At 37.6% G+C, this 19,297-nt stretch overlaps 3 protein-coding genes across 5 annotated transcripts; all 3 read right to left on the bottom strand.

The window, feature by feature from the left end:
• Positions 1–2,588: 2,588 nt before the first annotated feature.
• On the bottom strand, positions 2,589–4,477 carry mrpl35 (mitochondrial ribosomal protein L35). The gene is made up of 4 exons (XM_029460871.1): positions 4,413–4,477; positions 4,015–4,180; positions 2,983–3,127; positions 2,589–2,879 (listed from the first exon to the last, which is right to left on the bottom strand). Exons 1-4 carry the CDS (start codon positions 4,441–4,443, stop codon positions 2,691–2,693), a joined length of 531 nt encoding a protein of 176 aa, XP_029316731.1. The 5' UTR covers positions 4,444–4,477; the 3' UTR covers positions 2,589–2,690.
• A 2,342-nt stretch (positions 4,478–6,819) lies between these two features.
• LOC115027530 (tumor necrosis factor receptor superfamily member 9) lies at positions 6,820–12,889 on the bottom strand. 2 transcript variants are annotated; one of them, XM_029460902.1, is made up of 9 exons: positions 12,710–12,889; positions 10,928–11,101; positions 10,685–10,823; positions 10,486–10,574; positions 10,140–10,203; positions 8,708–8,796; positions 8,471–8,583; positions 8,234–8,390; positions 6,820–7,521 (listed from the first exon to the last, which is right to left on the bottom strand). In XM_029460902.1, the coding sequence occupies exons 1-9, from the start codon at positions 12,756–12,758 to the stop codon at positions 7,364–7,366; spliced, it is 1,032 nt and encodes a 343-aa protein (XP_029316762.1). In that variant the 5' UTR covers positions 12,759–12,889; the 3' UTR covers positions 6,820–7,363. The 2 variants fall into 2 exon arrangements, with proteins under 2 accessions (XP_029316762.1, XP_029316763.1); XM_029460903.1 differs by having other exon boundaries at positions 10,928–11,168; positions 12,710–12,831.
• Positions 12,890–13,566: 677 nt separating this feature from the next.
• On the bottom strand, positions 13,567–19,099 carry cfap99 (cilia and flagella associated protein 99). Of its 2 annotated transcripts, XM_029460913.1 has the most exons (15): positions 18,715–19,099; positions 18,085–18,229; positions 17,885–17,979; positions 17,689–17,795; positions 17,427–17,604; positions 17,221–17,301; positions 16,886–16,954; positions 16,642–16,728; positions 16,450–16,538; positions 15,102–15,306; positions 14,760–14,901; positions 14,516–14,667; positions 14,230–14,435; positions 13,923–14,115; positions 13,567–13,794 (listed from the first exon to the last, which is right to left on the bottom strand). In XM_029460913.1, exons 1-15 carry the CDS (start codon positions 18,826–18,828, stop codon positions 13,687–13,689), a joined length of 1,971 nt encoding a protein of 656 aa, XP_029316773.1. In that variant the 5' UTR covers positions 18,829–19,099; the 3' UTR covers positions 13,567–13,686. The 2 variants fall into 2 exon arrangements, with proteins under 2 accessions (XP_029316773.1, XP_029316774.1); XM_029460914.1 differs by lacking the exons at positions 17,885–17,979; positions 18,085–18,229 and having other exon boundaries at positions 13,568–13,794; positions 17,689–17,819; positions 18,715–19,098.
• Between the last annotated feature and the right edge of the window lie 198 nt (positions 19,100–19,297).

Here is a 19,297-nt window from a genome sequence, read left to right as displayed (position 1 = left end):
TATATAACAGTGTATATATATATATATGTATATATATATACAGTGTATATATATAGATATATATATATATATACAGTAGATTTATATATATGTATATATATATACAGTGTATATATATATATATGTATATATATATACAGTGTATATATATATATATATATATATATATACAGTGTATATATATATATATGTATATATATATATATATATACAGTGTATATATATATATATATATATATATATATACAGTGTATATATATATATATGTATATATATATATACAGTGTATATATATATATATATATATACAGTGTATATATATATACATATAATACAGTGTATATATATATATATATATATATATATATATATATATATATATATATATATATATATATGTGTGTATATATATATATGTGTGTATATATATATGTGTGTATATATATATACATATATGTGTATGTGTATATATACATGTGTGTATATATATATAGTATCTTGTGGCTCATGATTTAAAATCAATGTGGTTTGTGACAGCGAGATAGTACAAATGAATGAATGGGCTCCATGCTGATAAATATTTTGAGTTTGTGGGTTATTGAATATGTATTTATGTACAGTTTGTGTGTATTTCATCTTTTTTATATATCAGGTTTGGGTCGGCAATTGCATGCGTGTCTCCCAGTCATTAGTCCGCTCTTTATTTAACAGAATGTAATATCACTGAATACTACAGCTGGCATTGAGAGTGGCATGGCCAATGTGAAAGAATGTGTCAAAAAGTGTGTTTCAAAAGAAAAAGCAGTTTTTACCCCCATTCAATCTGTTCTGGAGAAACATCTATGATCAGCTGAGTTCTGCACTGATTCATTATCACATTCAGGTATTCAGAAATCACTCAAAAAAGTCAGACAGGAGTGGGAGACAATATTGTTATTCACCTCTCTATTAAAGCCTTAAAGAAATACATAAAAATATAAAATGTCTCCACATATAGGAGAATTCTAACACAACTGTGTTCTCATTTTGCACTTTGCATATGTTTAGAATATATAATTACTGCCCTCAATACTAGGAAATGGTCAAAAAAATACAATAAAGAATAATCATAATACATTAGTAGCTGAATATTATCACTATAAATCATTATTTCTTATTTCTTCTGTGGTAAAGAAATAATTACTTGTATAACAAGTAATCGCGTTCACATCATGGATAAATGAAGTCACTACTGTTTTTGACAATCTACTGTCTACAATTTATTTGGCAATTTAAGGGCGATTATGAATGTCACTTTGAGAAATAGGATATAACATTAGTAAATCTTTATGTATATAAACATGGATATTTCTCCATGTTTGAAATCACTGTGTAGTGCTCTGCTGATAACTAGCAACACTAAACCCAACGATCTTACCTTCTGCTTGCTTCTTTTCTTTTAAGAATTAATTGGAGGGACTTTATTGGTTAGCAGGTTTACAAACTTAATTTAAGTTAATATTGCATGGTGATGCACTATGTTTCCATCCTTTTACTTACTTCACTGATCCTGAATCATAGCCACATTTCACACAAAGTATCCCTGAGTTGGTTGTTGATGGGTGGACTTCTGATGTGGATTTATAATTTTCATTCTTGTATCTGTATCATTTGGGGGTGTCTTGAAGTTTGAAACAAAAGCTTCTCAGGTACAACTGTTTCTGTTTACACGTGGTTCACTCTGATGTTGTAGATACACTTATGCACATGAAATGTCCTTTTAATGGATAAATGGTTACAACAGGAAACATCAGATTGTGTTTCAACATTAGTAGTATCAGTATCAGTGTTAGTGCTGGAGGGGATATCCTTCTATTACAATTCATGCAAAGTAAAACAGAGAAAAGAAAAAGTGTTGCTAAAGTAGCAGATCTGTAGACTGAAACTGATCATTGCATGATGTTTGTTATTCATTTTTATGGAACATTTATTTCTTCAATGGTTTTGTTCAGATGCCTTGCTGGTAAACAATTCATTATTTTGTCATTTTCAGTTGCATTGTAGAAAGAATATGAAATGATACGACTATACATACATGTTGGCTTTACATATATATGAATACTGTCTTATTTACTGATAAACTAGCCACTTTGACTTTATTCATGAGACACCACTTAAGTTTTCCTAAGAAGTGTAGTTCTGGCAGGCCAGAATGTCAAATTACTTACATTTCAACTTGATTGTGAAATATAAAACTAAAATCAGTGAAGTGATGACATAAAAGTTTGTGGCAATCAATTAATCGTTTTACTAGGTTAAATATTTCTGTCAATTTAAAGTCATTAAAAATTAAGCAAATTGACTGTGTGTTAATCTTTCTTTGTCTTGTTATTTTTAAAAAGACCATCTATCAGCACGTCTGTCCGTCCTGGGAGACGGATCCCTCCTCAGTTGCTCTCCCTGAGGTTTCTTCCATTCCCCCCCCCCCCATTTAATTGTGGGGTTTCTTTTTGGGAGTTTTTCCTTGATCGGTGCGAGGGTCTAAGGACAGAGGGTGTTGTGCTGTCCAGTCTGTAAAGCCCACTGAGACAAATGTGTCATTTGTGATATTGGGCTATATAAATACAATTTTATTTGATTTAACAATCATGATTTTATTACATATATAACAGAAAACTCGAACAGAAAACAAGATGTCACAACATGAATCATCAAGTTCTTAGGTTGACCCGATCGTGGTACTTCAGGTACGGATCATTAAGAAACCAGTTCCTCCTTTTCCAAAAAGTGGTTGTCATTTTATCCATAAGCTTGCTCTGTGTTTTGTTACAGATTACATGTTCCCTCAGGCGCCTTCGTCTGACAGGCTTCTTCTTCCACAGTTTCTTCTTGTATCCAGCCTGTTCACACCCGAAAACAAGAGGTCAGATTGGCAGCACTTTTTTTTTAAAGATTCAAAGAAAAAAAGTAGGACATGTTGGCAGTTCACAGTAAGATTCATACCTTGCGTCTGATCCAAAGGCCACAATGCAGCCTCATGAATCTTTCTGTCACAGATTTCACACTCTTCTTCTTCCCCTTCTTCAGACTGACATACGTCAGACTTCTGCTTGGCTGTTGAGTCAGACTGGGAATAAGTGCCGACACCCTACAACAACACAAAGACGCAGAGTAGAGGAAGGTAACAACTTTTGTTAATCAGAATCAGGGTAATTACCAAGTTGGTTTTCACATACAAGGTATTTGCTTTGGTGTATTGGAGCATAGACAAGAAACGTAAATAGAAAAAAAAAAAATTATACTAAAATACAATGTAACGGTTAATAAGTAAAGAGCTAGGCAGGAATGTGCAAAAGTTCACATAATTAGGAATAACAATAATATGCAATGTACAGAGATAAGTCCAAAAAGATGTGCATTAATGTAACGCAGATTTGGAGACGTTAATGTAATGTGTAGTGTCTATAGGAAGTGTGATAAGAATCCATATCTATGGAGGTCTCGGGCCTTCTTGTTGTTGAGGCCAGCTGCTTAATTAAAGAAGGTTCAGTTCACTCAAATTACAACAATGTTTTATCACTAACAAGTATAGGTCAGATTTAGTTATATATACCTCTCGGAGATTTCTTACTCCACTCAAGTTACAAAAGTGGAGAATAGCATTTTGTTTGTGGTGCTTAACATTTTCGGATTTTCAATCATTACATCATTATAAACTAGTTTTCGCATGACAGGCTGTAGATATTGAACAGTATTTTTGTTGTTGCACCCACAGACATTAATCCCAGGCCTGATTGTTTCCACAAAAACCACACAGTATAAAATAAAATATTATATGTTGTAATATCGAGATTTAACCATAAAACTAAACTAATATAATATTGGCTATAGTGTAAATATAATGTGTGGTCCCTGACACGACAAACAGTAAAGTATAAAGGGAGACATGTGTTCATATGTAGCTTACTATAAAGTGATAATACAGTCGCTATTATTAATATCTACTTGAAAGTTTATTATCAGCAGGAGTTGTACCGTTGCAGGATGTTGTACCGGGGTGTCAGACAGACAGCAGCCCGCAGAGGAGCGCGGACAGCGGCAGCAGCAGAGCTGAAGTGAGGTGGAGCCTGGATGAGGCTGGAGAGCTGACAGAGCTGTGGTGTCTTGGCACACACAGAGACAGACAGCGGCCTAAGCAGCCCTGTCAAACACAAGGACAACACAAAAACACATGAGTGGCGTCAACACAGAGAAAACCTAGCACTGTTGCTAGTTAGCTAATGAAGCAACTGCACGTCCTATTTGTGCTAACAAACTACACGTGCATAGTTGCTCCAACAGTTCAGTTCATTAAAACATGGATAAAATACTAAACATGTACGGTATGAGAAGAGTGAAATTAAAAGTGTGAAAGTCAAATTGTATGTACACACCAGACACCCTCCTTGCCAAGGCGGCCGCCATGTTTTCTCCTACTGGCGTAAGTACGGAGTCCTGCTTGGACACATTTCAAAGTTATCGCATCCAACGCATATATCTAATGTTATACGACAGAGTGCATTACCGCCACCTAGCAATTGTTACTGACATGTATCCATGCGTATGTTAACATTTGTGGTACTTGTACTTCATATACCTTACTTTGTACCCCACATTTATTTCACATCCACTTAAATTATATTTATAAAAACAAAAAAACAATCTTTTAAAACATGGTGCTTTATAGGCCCATAACAAATACCCATTGCAGTTCAAATTAGCTCCACCTCGACCAGTTGCAACATTGATAATCTTCTTACATGGTAATGCATCATAATAACCAATCCACTAATAATATATACTTTAATATTTTATACTTATAGTATGTTGCTGTAAATACTTACTGTACTTTTACTATAATTACATTTGAATCCAGGAATTTTAATTGTAGTGGAGTATTTCTACATAGTGTCATTGCTATATTTAGTAAAAGATCTAAGTACCTCTTCCACCACTGCTATCTGGTATTGAAATGAAAAACCTGGTAACAAAACAGACACTCCTAAAATCCTTGTGGAGGACGTTTCAGCCTCCAGAAAGTGTGTTATAAACTCCAGCATCAACTTTCTGTGCATGTTATACTTTCACACACAGTCTTGTGCACAACTCTCAGCTGTATCTGTCTTTCTACTCCATGCTTGTCACACTCTGTAGACATGTTTATCTGAACCAGAGAGCTGCCATTTGTCACAGTCTCCTGTTTGATGTTTACATAATGTGGAAATAATTGTTCAGTGCTGTGTAACCAAACCACAGTCTCGTTAGAGGGACTTCTCCTTTTTCTTTAGTCTGGTAAACCTCGCAGTGTCCACTGAATACATATTTTTCATGGAAGAAAAATACTTGTCGTTGCAGGAAATGCACAGGTGCAACTTACAACATTAACGAGGACCCTATTCCCTTTGAGAGTAATATTCAATGGCCCCGTATCTGGACATATAATGCAGTCGTTAATGTTATTAATTACACCTGTGCTTTTTCCTGCTATGACATTTAAAAATGTCGGCCATAATAAAGGCCTCTAGTGTGCTATAAACCTCTCAATTGGCTTTACCATGCCATCCCTTTACTTTGAATATATTCCAACATTGTAACAAAACCATTGTGCAACAATCAGACATCACAGCTTATACAAAAAAGGGGGCATTACTTCCAGAATGATATTCAAAATGCATATAATAGAAAAAGTAGATCTGCATCAAAAAAAAAAAAAAAGAAACTTTCACAGAACTTGTAAAACTTGTAATGGGATGATTTGTAACAAAAAACGAAGCAAAAGCTGTGACTTTTAGATCAAAGGCCCTGTCACACATATCCGTATGGCAGAAACATATGCCGTATATGAAACATATGAAAATTAGCGTCCAAATTCGTCCAACTTTTCCACAGCGGTGTTGTAGCTGACGTATACATAACAAATACATAAGGAATTATTATACGTAGGTCAAACATATTGATAGCGTAACACTTATTTATTTAAAACGTATCAGAGCGTCTGGCCAACGGAGCTGGAAAAGTGGCATCTGGTTCACGTCATGCTGATGCTGGAGAACGACTAACATGCTGAACGCTAGCTGTACTGTAGAAACACGTTTAATAAGTTACTCCGTCGTCAGGCATAATCTTAAATAGGGTAGGAATAGGTTATCCACTCGTTATCAATACATTGGCTGTAGGATTCACCGTCAGCCGACGTAGCCTATATCTAACGTACCTCTAACGTAGTCACGTAGGTATTCACGTACTATATTTACGTAGGTAATTATTCACGTACGTATTCCGTATTCACGTATGTCTAACGTAACATAGCATCAGCATGACGTGAACCAGATGTAACTTTTCCAGCTCCGTTGGCCAGACGCTCTGATACGTTTTGTATAAGGAAGTGATACGCTATCAATGTGTTTCACATACGTATAATAATTTGTTATGTATACGTCAGATACAACACTGCTGTGGAAAAGTTGGACGTATTTGGACTCTGAAAAATTTTGAGCTGCTTTTCATATACGCTGTCATGTTTCTGCCATACGCAACTGTGTGACAGGGCCGTATGTCTGGCGTGTTCGGCGTTTCGTCTGCGTCCTTCGAACGATCACAACTTACAACTAATTTATATCAACGTACACCAGGGCATTGCCGATATTTCGTATACGCCGGCATACGTTTCTGCCATACGGCACTGTGTGAAAGGGCCTTTAAATGATAATGTTTTTGTCACATAGATTTTAAAAAACAAAACACAAAACATTATATTTTAAGCTTTCAATAAAATTCAAATGAGTACAAAAGAGTAAGACATGAGGCTGAAGTTGTTCATGTTTATTTATTTTCCTTTAAAACATACAAATATAACCTTTAAAAAAGCAGATGAAAAACATTAACCAACCACAGTTTACACCTCTCTGTAACTGTGGAACTACACAAGTTAATGGAGGCATCCACAAGTCTACCAACACATAAGTGCAAAGTAAATCAATTACCTCTGTAAAAAAAGTGCTTTTCATAAGACAGAGAGGTTCCCACCAAGTCAAGGCACGCATCTAATTTTCACCGTTCCAACATGCCTCTCATAATCCGATAATCTAGTTTACAAAAGGAGCGTGTTTGTCTCTGAGTGGATCAACTGTAACAGTGTCAAACTACAAGAATTCACAAAACATTCTGTTTCTCAAAAATATATTCAAATGTACCAGAAATAAAACAAACTGGTGGATTGTCAAAGTACTCTCAAGGCACCAGTCCAGTGTTTTACCATTAGTCTTCCTTAATCAGTCCTTTTGTCTTTAATTGGGACCCAAACAGTGATAACAAGCATAGGAAAGCTAAGATGAGGTCCTTTGTTTCACCAGCCAGCGTACACAGGTTCTGCATCACAGGGCATCCCATAGTATCGACCTTGAGGTCGTTCTTTGCGTAATAATGGAGCTCGGGCTACAGTCAGTTCTCCATCAGTGTCTCTCCGTCGACGTAGGACCATTAAAATGATGAAGAGTAGGGCCACTGAGGAAAAACATCAGAAGATGTTACAGGAAATGTCCATCTCTAGTAGGGCTTATTACACATACATAGCATGTTGATACGTGATCATGATTCTTTTTTTTTGCATCGTGTCCTGTGTGCATGAAGTGGTCTCAGTGTAAGAGGAAAAAATCTGTTTTCATTGCGCAAAAATAAAATAATAAATCCTCATTTATAGTCCTTCCACTGCATATTTAGTTTGTTTCATCTTTGCATATTTCCTTATATGAATGACAGAAACAAGCTCTGTCATGCTACAGAACATAGGCGTGCCTAATATTATCCAAAGGGAGCTATGAGCCATAACTATATGAAACACTAACTATTAATTCTTACTTTCAACAAGTTGTTTTATGTGTAATCAGATTATATAAATGTGGGACATTGCAGCTTGAAGCTTGTCAACTTTAAAGGCAATCCGTTTGAAAAGCATAACTGTAATCCAGCCTTTAAAACATGGCGTTCTTTACTATAATGTGCACAACAATTAACAGAGAAGCAGCCGTTGGCAATGCAAATCTTGGATATCAGGTTTCAGCAATTAAATATGTATTAAATAAAGACAATCAGTTGTGTAAAAATGAGAATGTAAGACATTTGTAAAGCAGTAAGCAAAGTATATAAATGTAAACTGACAGTTAAGTAAGATGCAAGATGCATTTTGAAACCTACTGGGTAGTTAGATGTTACTTACCCCCTCCTCCAATAACTAATAGAGCCATGGTGACAGGAGCCAATTCACAAGTTTCCCCATCTTTGCGGAAGAAAGTCTCCATGCAGTAGCCCGGAGACAAGCTGCCCTCTGGACAAAATGCATCGCTGGGACACTGAATGGGGTTCACGTCCGGACTCTGAGAGAACAACATGTCACCAAACATATGCAAGATATTTGTTTTCTCTCATATGACAGCGTGGAAGGTGCAGTACTCACAGGGCAGTAGTGATTCTCCGGACATAAATCACAGCTCTCCTTGCCCCAGTGGATCTGGAAGAAGCCACTGCCGCAGATTTGACACATAGCCTGATGGGGAAGCTTGTGCATGCCTGTTCAAAACCACATGTCACCTGGATGGATATTCATGCTTTCCCTTTTGTATCATGAGCTTCAGCATTCATAAATATGACTTTTTAGGGCCCTGTAGCTTTAAGTTAGCATGGTATGAATTACCTGGCCGACACAGTGTGCAGCCTTGAGCGGCAGTCTGTAGAGCTTCTGTTCCTCCAGGACACATCTGGCACTGGCTACAACCTGAGGAGCTGTTAGAGAGAGAGAGACGCTGGTTTGTGACTGTAAACAGACAAACTACTGTGAATTTCACAGCTGCCACAAATAACTTAGAGGCATTTTTGAAATATTTCAAAGCTGATTTATTTAAAGCTGTCTAAAACAGACATACAGTATAAGCAATGGTTTGGTGTAGGTCTGTCATTTCAAAGGTTAAAGGAATACTTCACCTACAAAAGGACCATTTGTAAATCAATTACTCAACCATGAACGTGTAAGGACAAATGTGTTGTTCTTGCATGCCTCCACAATGAACGAAGAAACCAAAAATGAATTGAATTGAAGTAAATGGGGGCCGCGTTTAACAACAGCAAAACTCAATCAATCAATCAACTTGTGCAGTATGAGTCTCACGTGCCACTGCTGTGTATGCAGAAGGTAAATAAATACTAAGGCGAACAAGCATGTGTTTGGGAAGTAGTGAGCAAAGGACCGGATAAATGAGAGTTGGATTATTCTGCATGAGTTGTGTGAGAGTTTGTAAACGGATATTTTGACATAGTTTTGCGGTTGTTGAAAGCAGCCCCCACTTACTTCAATTCTACTCTGCTTTTGGATTCTACATTCACCGTGGAGGCATGCGAGAAACAAAGCTTTCTTCACAAATTCAAGTTAACACAGGGGAGTAATTGATATACAAATGATCATGGTGAAGTATTCCTTTAAGCAAAAGCTTGAATAACAATACACACATCTCCTATGGTTGTGAGCTTTGAATTAAATCCCAGTTACTAGATGTCAAAATCAATTTCCTTTACAGAGTGTACATGCTCAGATATGTGGAAGGAGCATCTGCTGTCCTTAAACTCATCCTCCTTTGCTTTGATCAAGACACCTCAATGATGTCTTCCTGTGGAGATACTCTAGAGCCCGAGGCAGACCGACAACACGCCTGGGAATCCTCAAGATCCCCCTGGGAGACCTCGCGGCCGTCATCTAGGCATTGATAATGGTCATATTGCTCCTGAATCTATCATCTTATATTTCCAAGTCCAGTTCTATAAGCCCCTTTCATATGTGCAGGGACGTGACCGTATACACTTCACCACTTACATCTTTATACCTTCTGCAGCAACTGTGTAACTGTGTGTGTGTGTGTGTGTGTGTGTGTGTGTGTGTGTGTGTGTGTGTGTGTGTGTGTGTGCATGCATCAGAACCATGGGATGAAATCATGTGATGTTGTTAGATGAAGTGATTATCCAAACACAGAGATAGTTATGAGCGTTCCACACTGACTTCTGGGTCATAGTTACAAACAACAATAGAGACAGGAATAGCAATAGAAACCTGGCGGCGACATTCAAGTACAACTTACTTGCAAAAACTTCCCGGTGCACATGGTGCACATGAAGTGGAACTCTGCTGCGATGAAAAGAAACCTGAAAGCGGCAGACAGAAAATAACTCAGCACATGTGATCTGTGTTAGTTAGTTTTAGATGATATCAAACTATGATCATTGCATGTAAAATTAGTCATCATAGATTGTTTTATGTGTAGATAATAATAATTTGCAAGCTTACATTCCTTTATAATTGATCTGGTAAAGACATTTTACATATATAAATCTAATTTCTGAACATAAGCATACTGCTGTTTTTGTCTTAATGCATATCAATAGTTACTGATTTACAAGTTTTTCTCTAAAGCTAAATAAACACACCTGGTAAACAACTTGTGCAACTGTCTCCACCAGTGTTATTGTTGAAGGATCCAGTAGGGCAGGGGTTACATAATGGACTTCCAGTGAAACTGTGCAGTATTGTAAAACAAAGAATTAAGTGAAGTAGACGGTATAGACAATAAATGCAATTCGAAGTAAAAGAACATGTAGAATTTGTTGCCACTATGTGTGTCCTTACTTTGTGTAGAAGCCCCGGTTGCAGGGCAGACACTGCTGCTGTCCCGCTAGTGGCTGATAGAAACCACTGTTGCATGGCAGGCAGGCACCAGGAAATAGACACAGCCCGGGGTCAGAACAGCAGGCACACAGCAGGGTGTCTGGGGAAGGATAGAGAAGCATTTTCTTAACTTTGACTTTACTGTTTACAGTTTTACATTTTAAAATGGTGGCTTCATGTCAGATGACACGGTTGTTGACTCACTGTTGTCGTATTGCGATCCCGGTGCACAGGGCTCACATGTAGAAGTGTTGAAGGCAAGGCAGCCCGGGGTCGTGCTGCTGAGAATCACGGGAGTCATAGTCAGACCGGTCACATTCTCGATGAAAGTGGTGTTCATCACAGCCGGAGCTAGTGTGGTCTGACTCACCACCATGCCTGGAGGAGAAGGACACTGGATGTTTCAGATCTGGCTTCTGGTAGTGGACCGATACATTTAAGTAACCTAAAAGTGTTGATGAATTAAAAAAAAAAAAACATGGTCGGGGTTTAAGGGCCTAATCATGAGCTGCAACATCCCTGGTTTCAATCCAGCTTTGGATATTTGTTGAATGTTGTCTCCCATCTCCATCGTTCTCCTCATTGTGTGTCATATTTCTACTGTCAGCTATCTAAGGCATAAAATGCACAAAACAATACTTGGAAAAAAGTTATATATGTGTCATAAATAATATAAAACAAGCAGAATTATTGATTTGACCTGCAGCTGACCTGTGCAAATCTCTCTGTGGTTTTTGAAGTATCTCTAATCCCGAATGTTTAATACAGCATTAAAAGCCTATTGTTATTTGCTTCGGCGTGGTCCCCCTTCACATTTCCGCCCCCAATAATCTCAAATACCACAAATTAGTCCTCAATGGTTATTGTTGCTTTTTAATGTAACAAATAGATTAGGAACCTATATCATAAGTAATAAATCTGCTCTCTCCCCTCTGACCGCTGCCTCACACGTTTCACTGGTTCAGTATCCTGCTCTATTTGTGTAGTTAAAATGTTCACACACTAAACATAAAAATAAATATCACCGAAGTTGAAAAAACTAATCTTAGAAATTGCAGTAGTTTCACCGATAATTCACCTCCTTCTGAGACATACTCTGAACATGGATCCAGCCTCGGGAACACAACCAAGATATGAAAAACAAGAAGTGTTGCAGGTAGGAGGTTCTCCGCATATAAAAGAGGAGAATGTCTTTAAGCTGTATTATTGTGATATCTTAAATCCCTCCACAAAATCTAAAGTATACCATTTAACTTTGTTTAACCACAGAGAAAGTGAGGGCAACAGGTATAATGACTTTAGCTAAACAGAGCCTATATTGTGGTGGTAATCACATTAGCCATGTGCTTAAGTGCTTTCTTGAATATGAGCCATCCTTCTCATGAAATGCAATTATTCAGAAAGAGGGTCATGTGATTTCTCTGGTTCTCTGAGTTGGCAACATTTCTTTCTCAAACTTTTACACACAATACTCTGTACTGTACTGTACTGTACTGTACTAAACTGGCAGAAAGAAATGTTGTAATCATGGAAGATTAGCAACATCTGATTCAAATGTCAACAAAACGATGAAGTCCCTATAGGAAGATTATAGTAATATCACAAGATACCATGTTTTAACTTAAGATAAGTATTAATTAGAGACCATAGAAACACAGTGCATTCATTTTCAGGTCATTTTCATGGGGAGAAGGTTTGCAAAAAAGTAAGATTTTAATGATAAAACTTCTCCAACTTGTATTTTAGAAAGCATTTGTCCCATGTGTTCACATTTAGCCTTGTCACTTGTCACTTTTTATTACTAGTATATCGTTTTCATACTTTATTCCACAACAAAAGCTTATAATAAGCTTAACAATAACCTATACTATGCTGTTTCAGTTTTAAGTGATGAACTAACATTATGAATAATTATTCTGTATAATAGACAGATAGTTCCTTTCCTAGTGTGTTGTAACATTACAGGAGTTATTTTTGAAGACCTACCTATGAAACAAGCGGCGCATATCGCAGGCAGAACTCTTCGGCAGTCCATCCTCCAGATATTATCAAGTACTACCACCAAACAATGTCAGGCTACAGCATCCCTGACAAGTGCCCAACGAGCTGCCGAGTTTTTACAGAAGACGTAAGTGACGCTCGCTCGCAGAGGGATCAGTCCGTTCATCAGTGTCATATGACAAATTACACATCATGTGATTTTGCTTTACAAGGAAAGACTGAGGAAAATGGGCCGGATTCAGGCAGATCTCTTGTTGTTACACAGAATAGCCAGCAGGGGCGCCATTGACTGTTGTGTGATTAAAATCCAATGTAGTGTACAATATATTGTGTATGATTACAATCTATTAGTAAACCGTTACATGGAAAATGTGTCCTATTTATTAGATAGATAGATAGATAGATTGCATTGTAAATATACAAGGACAGGCAAAACAGGCTGTCACATGTGTTATACTTGCTCTAGTTCTGCTTTGCAGTGGGGAAGATATTGGTGCATGATTTAGATGATGAGTAATAATGAGTGACATTTTGTACAGTAACTTGTTACCAAAACATACATGCCACAAAAATAACACCAACATGGTTTTGGGGAACTGAAATTTTCTTCATGAGGCATAAATTGAAGGTCCACTTCCCTTTTCATGCTACATACACAGGTGGGTTGAATCTTATCTGGGGAGACATTTGTGACATTTATCAGACATAGCAAACTTAAATTGACAATGATAATACAAGATAAGCAATAACCACTCACAGGGAATCCACAAGAGTCAATAATAATAAGAATATTTGTGAAAATAAATCATAGTGGCACTCAAACATTCTTACAGCAATTTTAATGCAAAATGTGTCAAAGAACATAACACAAGATGAGAAGCTATGATTAGCCACATGTTTATTGCAACAACTGATGATCTTTCTGATCTAAAATAAAACATTCACAGGCCTGTTGTGTATATTTATGTCTTGAGTGTTTCTGACTGAGAAACAACATAAGGAGTGTCCTTCTGGATGTGACGCTCTAAGCTCAGCTCCAATTCCTCCCAGCTTTTCACAGTCAGGCTTTTCTGGCAGTAAAAGAAAGAGAGAGACAAACATCAATTACTGCTACTGCCATGAAAAATCCCAACACTAACAAAAACAGACAACTTACTGAGTGAAGTCACTTCCTCTTTGCTTTGGATTTCATACTCACTTTGTCGTGTGTCCCTGTGTTTCTAACAGTGTGTGCTGCTGCCAGTTCACAGGGTTTGGCCTCCTTGCTTTCAGTTTGCTTCTGTCTTTGGCGCTCTTGTTTTTTCTCTTCAAGCTTCTTCTGCAGAGCCAAAACTGTGTCATCCTGAGTGATCGCCTGCCGAAAGAACGACCTGGCTTTCCTCTCCTCTTTCCTGCAACATGCCAAAACTCATCATGAATGTGTGGGTGATATTTGGGTTTTTGTGTGTATTTGCTTCAGCCCCATATTTTTCTACAATAATCAAGTCAGAGCCAAACATTCAGACCTGATGGCAGCGGCCTGTGCCAGCGCTCTCGTGTGGAGGTTGTTGGTGTCCAGCTGCTCCAACAGCAGCTGCTTTTTGTTCTGCTTCTCCTCCAGGATTAGCTCCCGTTTCTCCTGCTGCTCTGTTTGCTGCGCCTCCCTCAGGAGGGCCAGCCGCTCCTTCAGCTCCACCAGGGACATCTCTCCCAGCAGCTCATGGCCTGCAGTCTGACATAGCACAACAGATTCACAAGAAGTACGTGAAAGTATGTCAAATGTTAGATGGTAGCATGCTTTCCTTCACTCACCTCTGTGTCGTCAAAATTCCTGACCCTAATGTGAGGAAGCGATTCGATGGCGTGTATTTCACGGATTATTTCAAATTTTCTGCTGAGCTCTGCTTGTGCTTCCTCCAGTGCTTGACGAAGGAGCTCTCGTCTTTGCTCTGAGACTTCTTTCACTGTGAAATGTGTGTGGAATGAATGAGAATGAAAAGGAAACCATTGAAGAAGTGGTCATTGTATCACACGTGATGTCAAATAAGGAGGATACCTATGCTTTGCTTGAATTTCTGTAACTTCTCTTTAGCTTTTTTTGAGTTCTTGTGTCCTTCTGCCACTTGTTGCACTAAGTCTCTTATTTCTTTTTCCTCCTGCATCCTTTTCTCAGCATATGTCCGCATCAGCTGAGCAGTCTAAGAAACAACAAAACAACCATAAAAGACACTTTATTCATGCATAATTGTAAATCCCTTTAAAATGACTTCTTTAGAGGGTATTTGTAGAGAACAGACATACTTTTGTTTAGTTATCCGTCTCACTTACACACTTTAAAGCTCTGTGTAATCCTATGTAAATGCCTTTTCTTATCATTTATTGAGGGATTGTTACCCACTTCTTCTTTCTTCAGCTGAGCGGTCTTCTGGTTGCGTTCCATTATGCGTGTGCGGGCCATAGCTGCCTCTTCATAACTGATGCGTCCCTCCAGGCGCCTGCGCTCAATCGTGGCCAGCTCGTCCTGAAAGTCCTTCTCACGCATCTCTTTCTGCCACTGGAGGAAAGACGAGGGCTCGTGTGTCCCTTCCACCAGACGTTCCATTCTGTATCACAAATACAAACACAAAGAAATGACTCCTACATCTGGCAGATCCAATCTTATTCTAGCCCTATATGGTCTTATTCTAGCCATATCTGGTCTTATTCTAGTCATATCTGGTCTTATTCTAGCCATATCTGGTCTTATTCTAGTCATATCTGGTCTTATTCTAGCCATATCTGGTCTTATTCTAGTCATATCTGGTCTTATTCTAGCCATATCTGGTCTTATTCTAGCCATATCTGGTCTTATTCTAGCCATATCTGGTCTTATTCTAGCCCTATATGGTCTTATTCTAGCCATATCTGGTCTTATTCTAGTCATATCTGGTCTTATTCTAGCCCTATATGGTCTTATTCTAGCCATATCTGGTCTTATTCTAGCCATATCTGGTCTTATTCTAGCCATATATGGTCTTATTCTAGCCATATCTGGTCTTATTCTAGTCATATCTGGTCTTATTCTAGCCCTATATGGTCTTATTCTAGCCATATCTGGTCTTATTCTAGCCATATCTGGTCTTATTCTAGTCATATCTGGTCTTATTCTAGCCCTATATGGTCTTATTCTAGCCATATCTGGTCTTATTCTAGCCATATCTGGTCTTATTCTAGTCATATCTGGTCTTATTCTAGCCCTATATGGTCTTATTCTAGCCATATCTGGTCTTATTCTAGTCATATCTGGTCTTATTCTAGCCCTATATGGTCTTATTCTAGCCATATCTGGTCTTATTCTAGCCATATCTGGTCTTATTCTAGCCATATCTGGTCTTATTCTAGTCATATCTGGTCTTATTCTAGCCATATCTGGTCTTATTCTACCCAGATCTGGCAGATCCGGTTTTATTCCACCTTGTTTAGTCTATTTGATCTTTATTTCTTAAAGATCAAGATCTTCTTTGCAAGAGAGACCTAAAAACAAAGAACATATATACAACATCACGAGACAATTAAATCCCACAGTCATCACACACAGAGAAGTGTTATCAAACATATCAGTAAGTATAATTTTAATATCGCTTAGATTCAAATAGTTTTACAGTTTATTCCAGTACTGCCTTCCATTACAGGATACTGATCATGTTGAGATACATAATCCCACACAAAAATTAATCAAGCAATGGCACTTAAATGCTGTGCTGTACCTTTGCAGCTCCTCCTCCACCTGACGGTCACAGAGCGCCCCCTGCCTCAGGATGGCTGCACTGTTGAGCTTGATGGGCCAGCTGTTAGTCTTACAGAATCAGAATCAGGATATTACATCTACATTAGTTCATATCCATCACTACCATACTGAAGACTGATCATGTGAAGCAAGTGGAATAATTAGATGTCACCTTATTACTGGAGGGACATCCAGAGGAATGAAATGAATTGAATTTGAGTTTTGAATCCATGTCCTCCATAATCTGAGACATCGCTCTCTGCAATACAAATAACGGTTCATCAGAAATGTGAACTGACTTTGAACTCTACCTGAATGTTTCTCCTTCCATCTGTTTAAAACAAATCTATATAAGTAAGCTTGGACATTAATTAATAATATTACTTTGGAAATAAAGCACAGAGAGTGGCCCCTACCTTGGTGTGTTCAGACTTCAGTGGATTTACACATCTGAACTGTTTCACATTTGCCTCATAGAGCAGTTCCTTTGGGGAAAAACAGATAGGATGTCATTAAGGAGGCATATAATAAAGCTGCTATAAGTGCTGATGATAATATAATAGTAATCGTATAAAATTATAATAAAAAAAACTAACTTTTCAATTTTTTTAATGTGTTATTTAATGTTTCTATGTGTTTTATTTAACTGTTGCATGTGATTTACTCTTACTGTCAAACCTGTAACAGACCATATTTTGCCTTTTAAATGTTATTTTCTGCCTTTTCCTGCTGGTAAAAGCAGATATTGTACCTCAGTCTTCTGATGGTTTTTTTTTTTGATCTCCTCCATCATCTGCATCTCCTTTGGAGCCATATATGTGCTCTTTGGCACCTATAAAACAAAACATCACAGCCTCAACACAATAAGGACCTGTCTTGTCTACAGTCTATATAAGACAGTACACATAGAAACAAACTGTGTGACAATGTTTGAATATAACTATAAATGGTTCTGACTGGTTTTGATTTTTCTTGCAGTGGTATGAGCTCAGGCAGAGGCAGAGGTCGAGGTTTAGGTTTGGTGAGAGAGAACTCCTGGGGTTCAGTGGTTCGGATTGGAGCTTTCTTGAACTGACTCCCACGAGATATGTTGACAGATAGCTGGTCCAAGAAAATATCCATCTCAGGGCGCCATCTAAAGGACAAATATGCTTTCAATCCTTGCTATAAAAAACATTGTTTTCCGAAAAATAATTTTCCTGTGCTTTACTTTTCTCACCTTAGCAGAGGGCCGATCCAGTGTTTGTCCACATAGGCAGCATCATAGATGTGATTCCACTCCTCTTGTATCCACGTGGTGAGGTTTGTGAAGAAGAAAGTCAGGAACTGCAGCCAAACACAAGACACACACTTACACACATGACATAGTAATACTGGTTATTTCCATTGCAACAACAGTGATCAGAGTTTCTTACTGTGTGCATTTTCTTGGTGTCCAGAGATTTGATAATGTTGCTAAAACGCTGAAGTCCAAGGTCATCAAGAGAAAATGTGGCGAGGTAACAGATAACTGAAGAACAACATAGTATTATAAACATTTCAAAGGTGATCTTGTTTTATTCAAAGTCAAGATGATTGATTAGAATTTAAAAGTTTGTTGAGTTCATTAACTTACTGACAAATTGGCTGCGATCACCTCTAGATAAGCGTCTCCCATTCTGGCCATAGAAGACATTGATAACTACGTCCAGTAACTTTTTGTGCTCAACGCAGCCAGAAACAACATCAAGTATGAACTTCTTATGCAGAGTATCCATGTTCTGCAACAAATAATAAACGAGACATTCAGGTGTCACCACAAGCAGCATCAGGGCACCAGTGAAAGAAAGTAACTAAATACATATACTAAAGTACTGTACTTAAGTACAAATTTGAGGCAGTTCACTTTAAGTTACTTTGTAGATTCAGATTAGTAATACAACATATAATAAGCTGATAAATTATTTTGTATTAGCCTATTATAAATTAAACTAATAAGTACTATGTAAAGTAATTAAATGTACCTTTACCAGCTGAAACATTAAAGTGATGAACACATTAATCCAATAATATAATATACATTCGTTGCATAATGAGTTTTTGAAGCATATTTTGATGCTGATACTTTTGTACTTATACTTAAGTAACGTTTTGAATGCGGGAACAGAGTGTTTATACACTGTAGTATTACTACTTTGACTGAAGTAAAAGATCTGAGTAGGCCTACTTCTTCCACCTCTGCAGAGCACTGACTGAGTCTACCTACCTGCAGATCTTTTGAAGCTTCTTCCATGAAGTCATCCAAACACTGTCTGCCAGCGCTGAATTTATCGAGCAGCACAATGGCCTCCTTGGCAAGTGATCCATAGCTTGATGCCATTTCTTATCGATCCACAGAAAGCCGGGGGAGATTGATAACTGTTTGGAAAAGACCTTTGCTGAGAAAAAAGCTCGACGAAATGCAGAATATATCCTCAATAGTCACGTAGGCCTATATATTGTAAAAATAATTAGCATTTTACTTCGACATGAGACTGACCAAAATGGTTGGTGTTAAAATATAAATTCATATAAATGTAAATTTTCCCAAGAAACTTCACGGTGTGTCTTGTTTTCAGCGCTAACCGCAGCCATGTTCAGGCGTTGCTTAGCAACGACCTCGCGTAAACAGAAATGTATCACAGTTGAAACACCTAATGTAAGTACAAACAAAAGCAAGAATGATCAACATTCATTTTAATTAATGATTATTTTCTTTAGATATTATTATTGGACTGTTTTGTTTAACAGATTAAAAAAATATAGATGGTTTTAATCCATTGGATTCAGATTAACAGCGTGACATCCTG

The sequence above is a fragment of the Cottoperca gobio genome, chromosome 22 (genome assembly GCF_900634415.1).
Source record: "Cottoperca gobio chromosome 22, fCotGob3.1, whole genome shotgun sequence".
Lineage (NCBI taxonomy): Eukaryota > Metazoa > Chordata > Actinopteri > Perciformes > Bovichtidae > Cottoperca > Cottoperca gobio.
The sequence above is the reverse complement of the archived record's forward strand: the minus strand, read 5'-3'. Positions and strand labels throughout refer to the sequence as shown.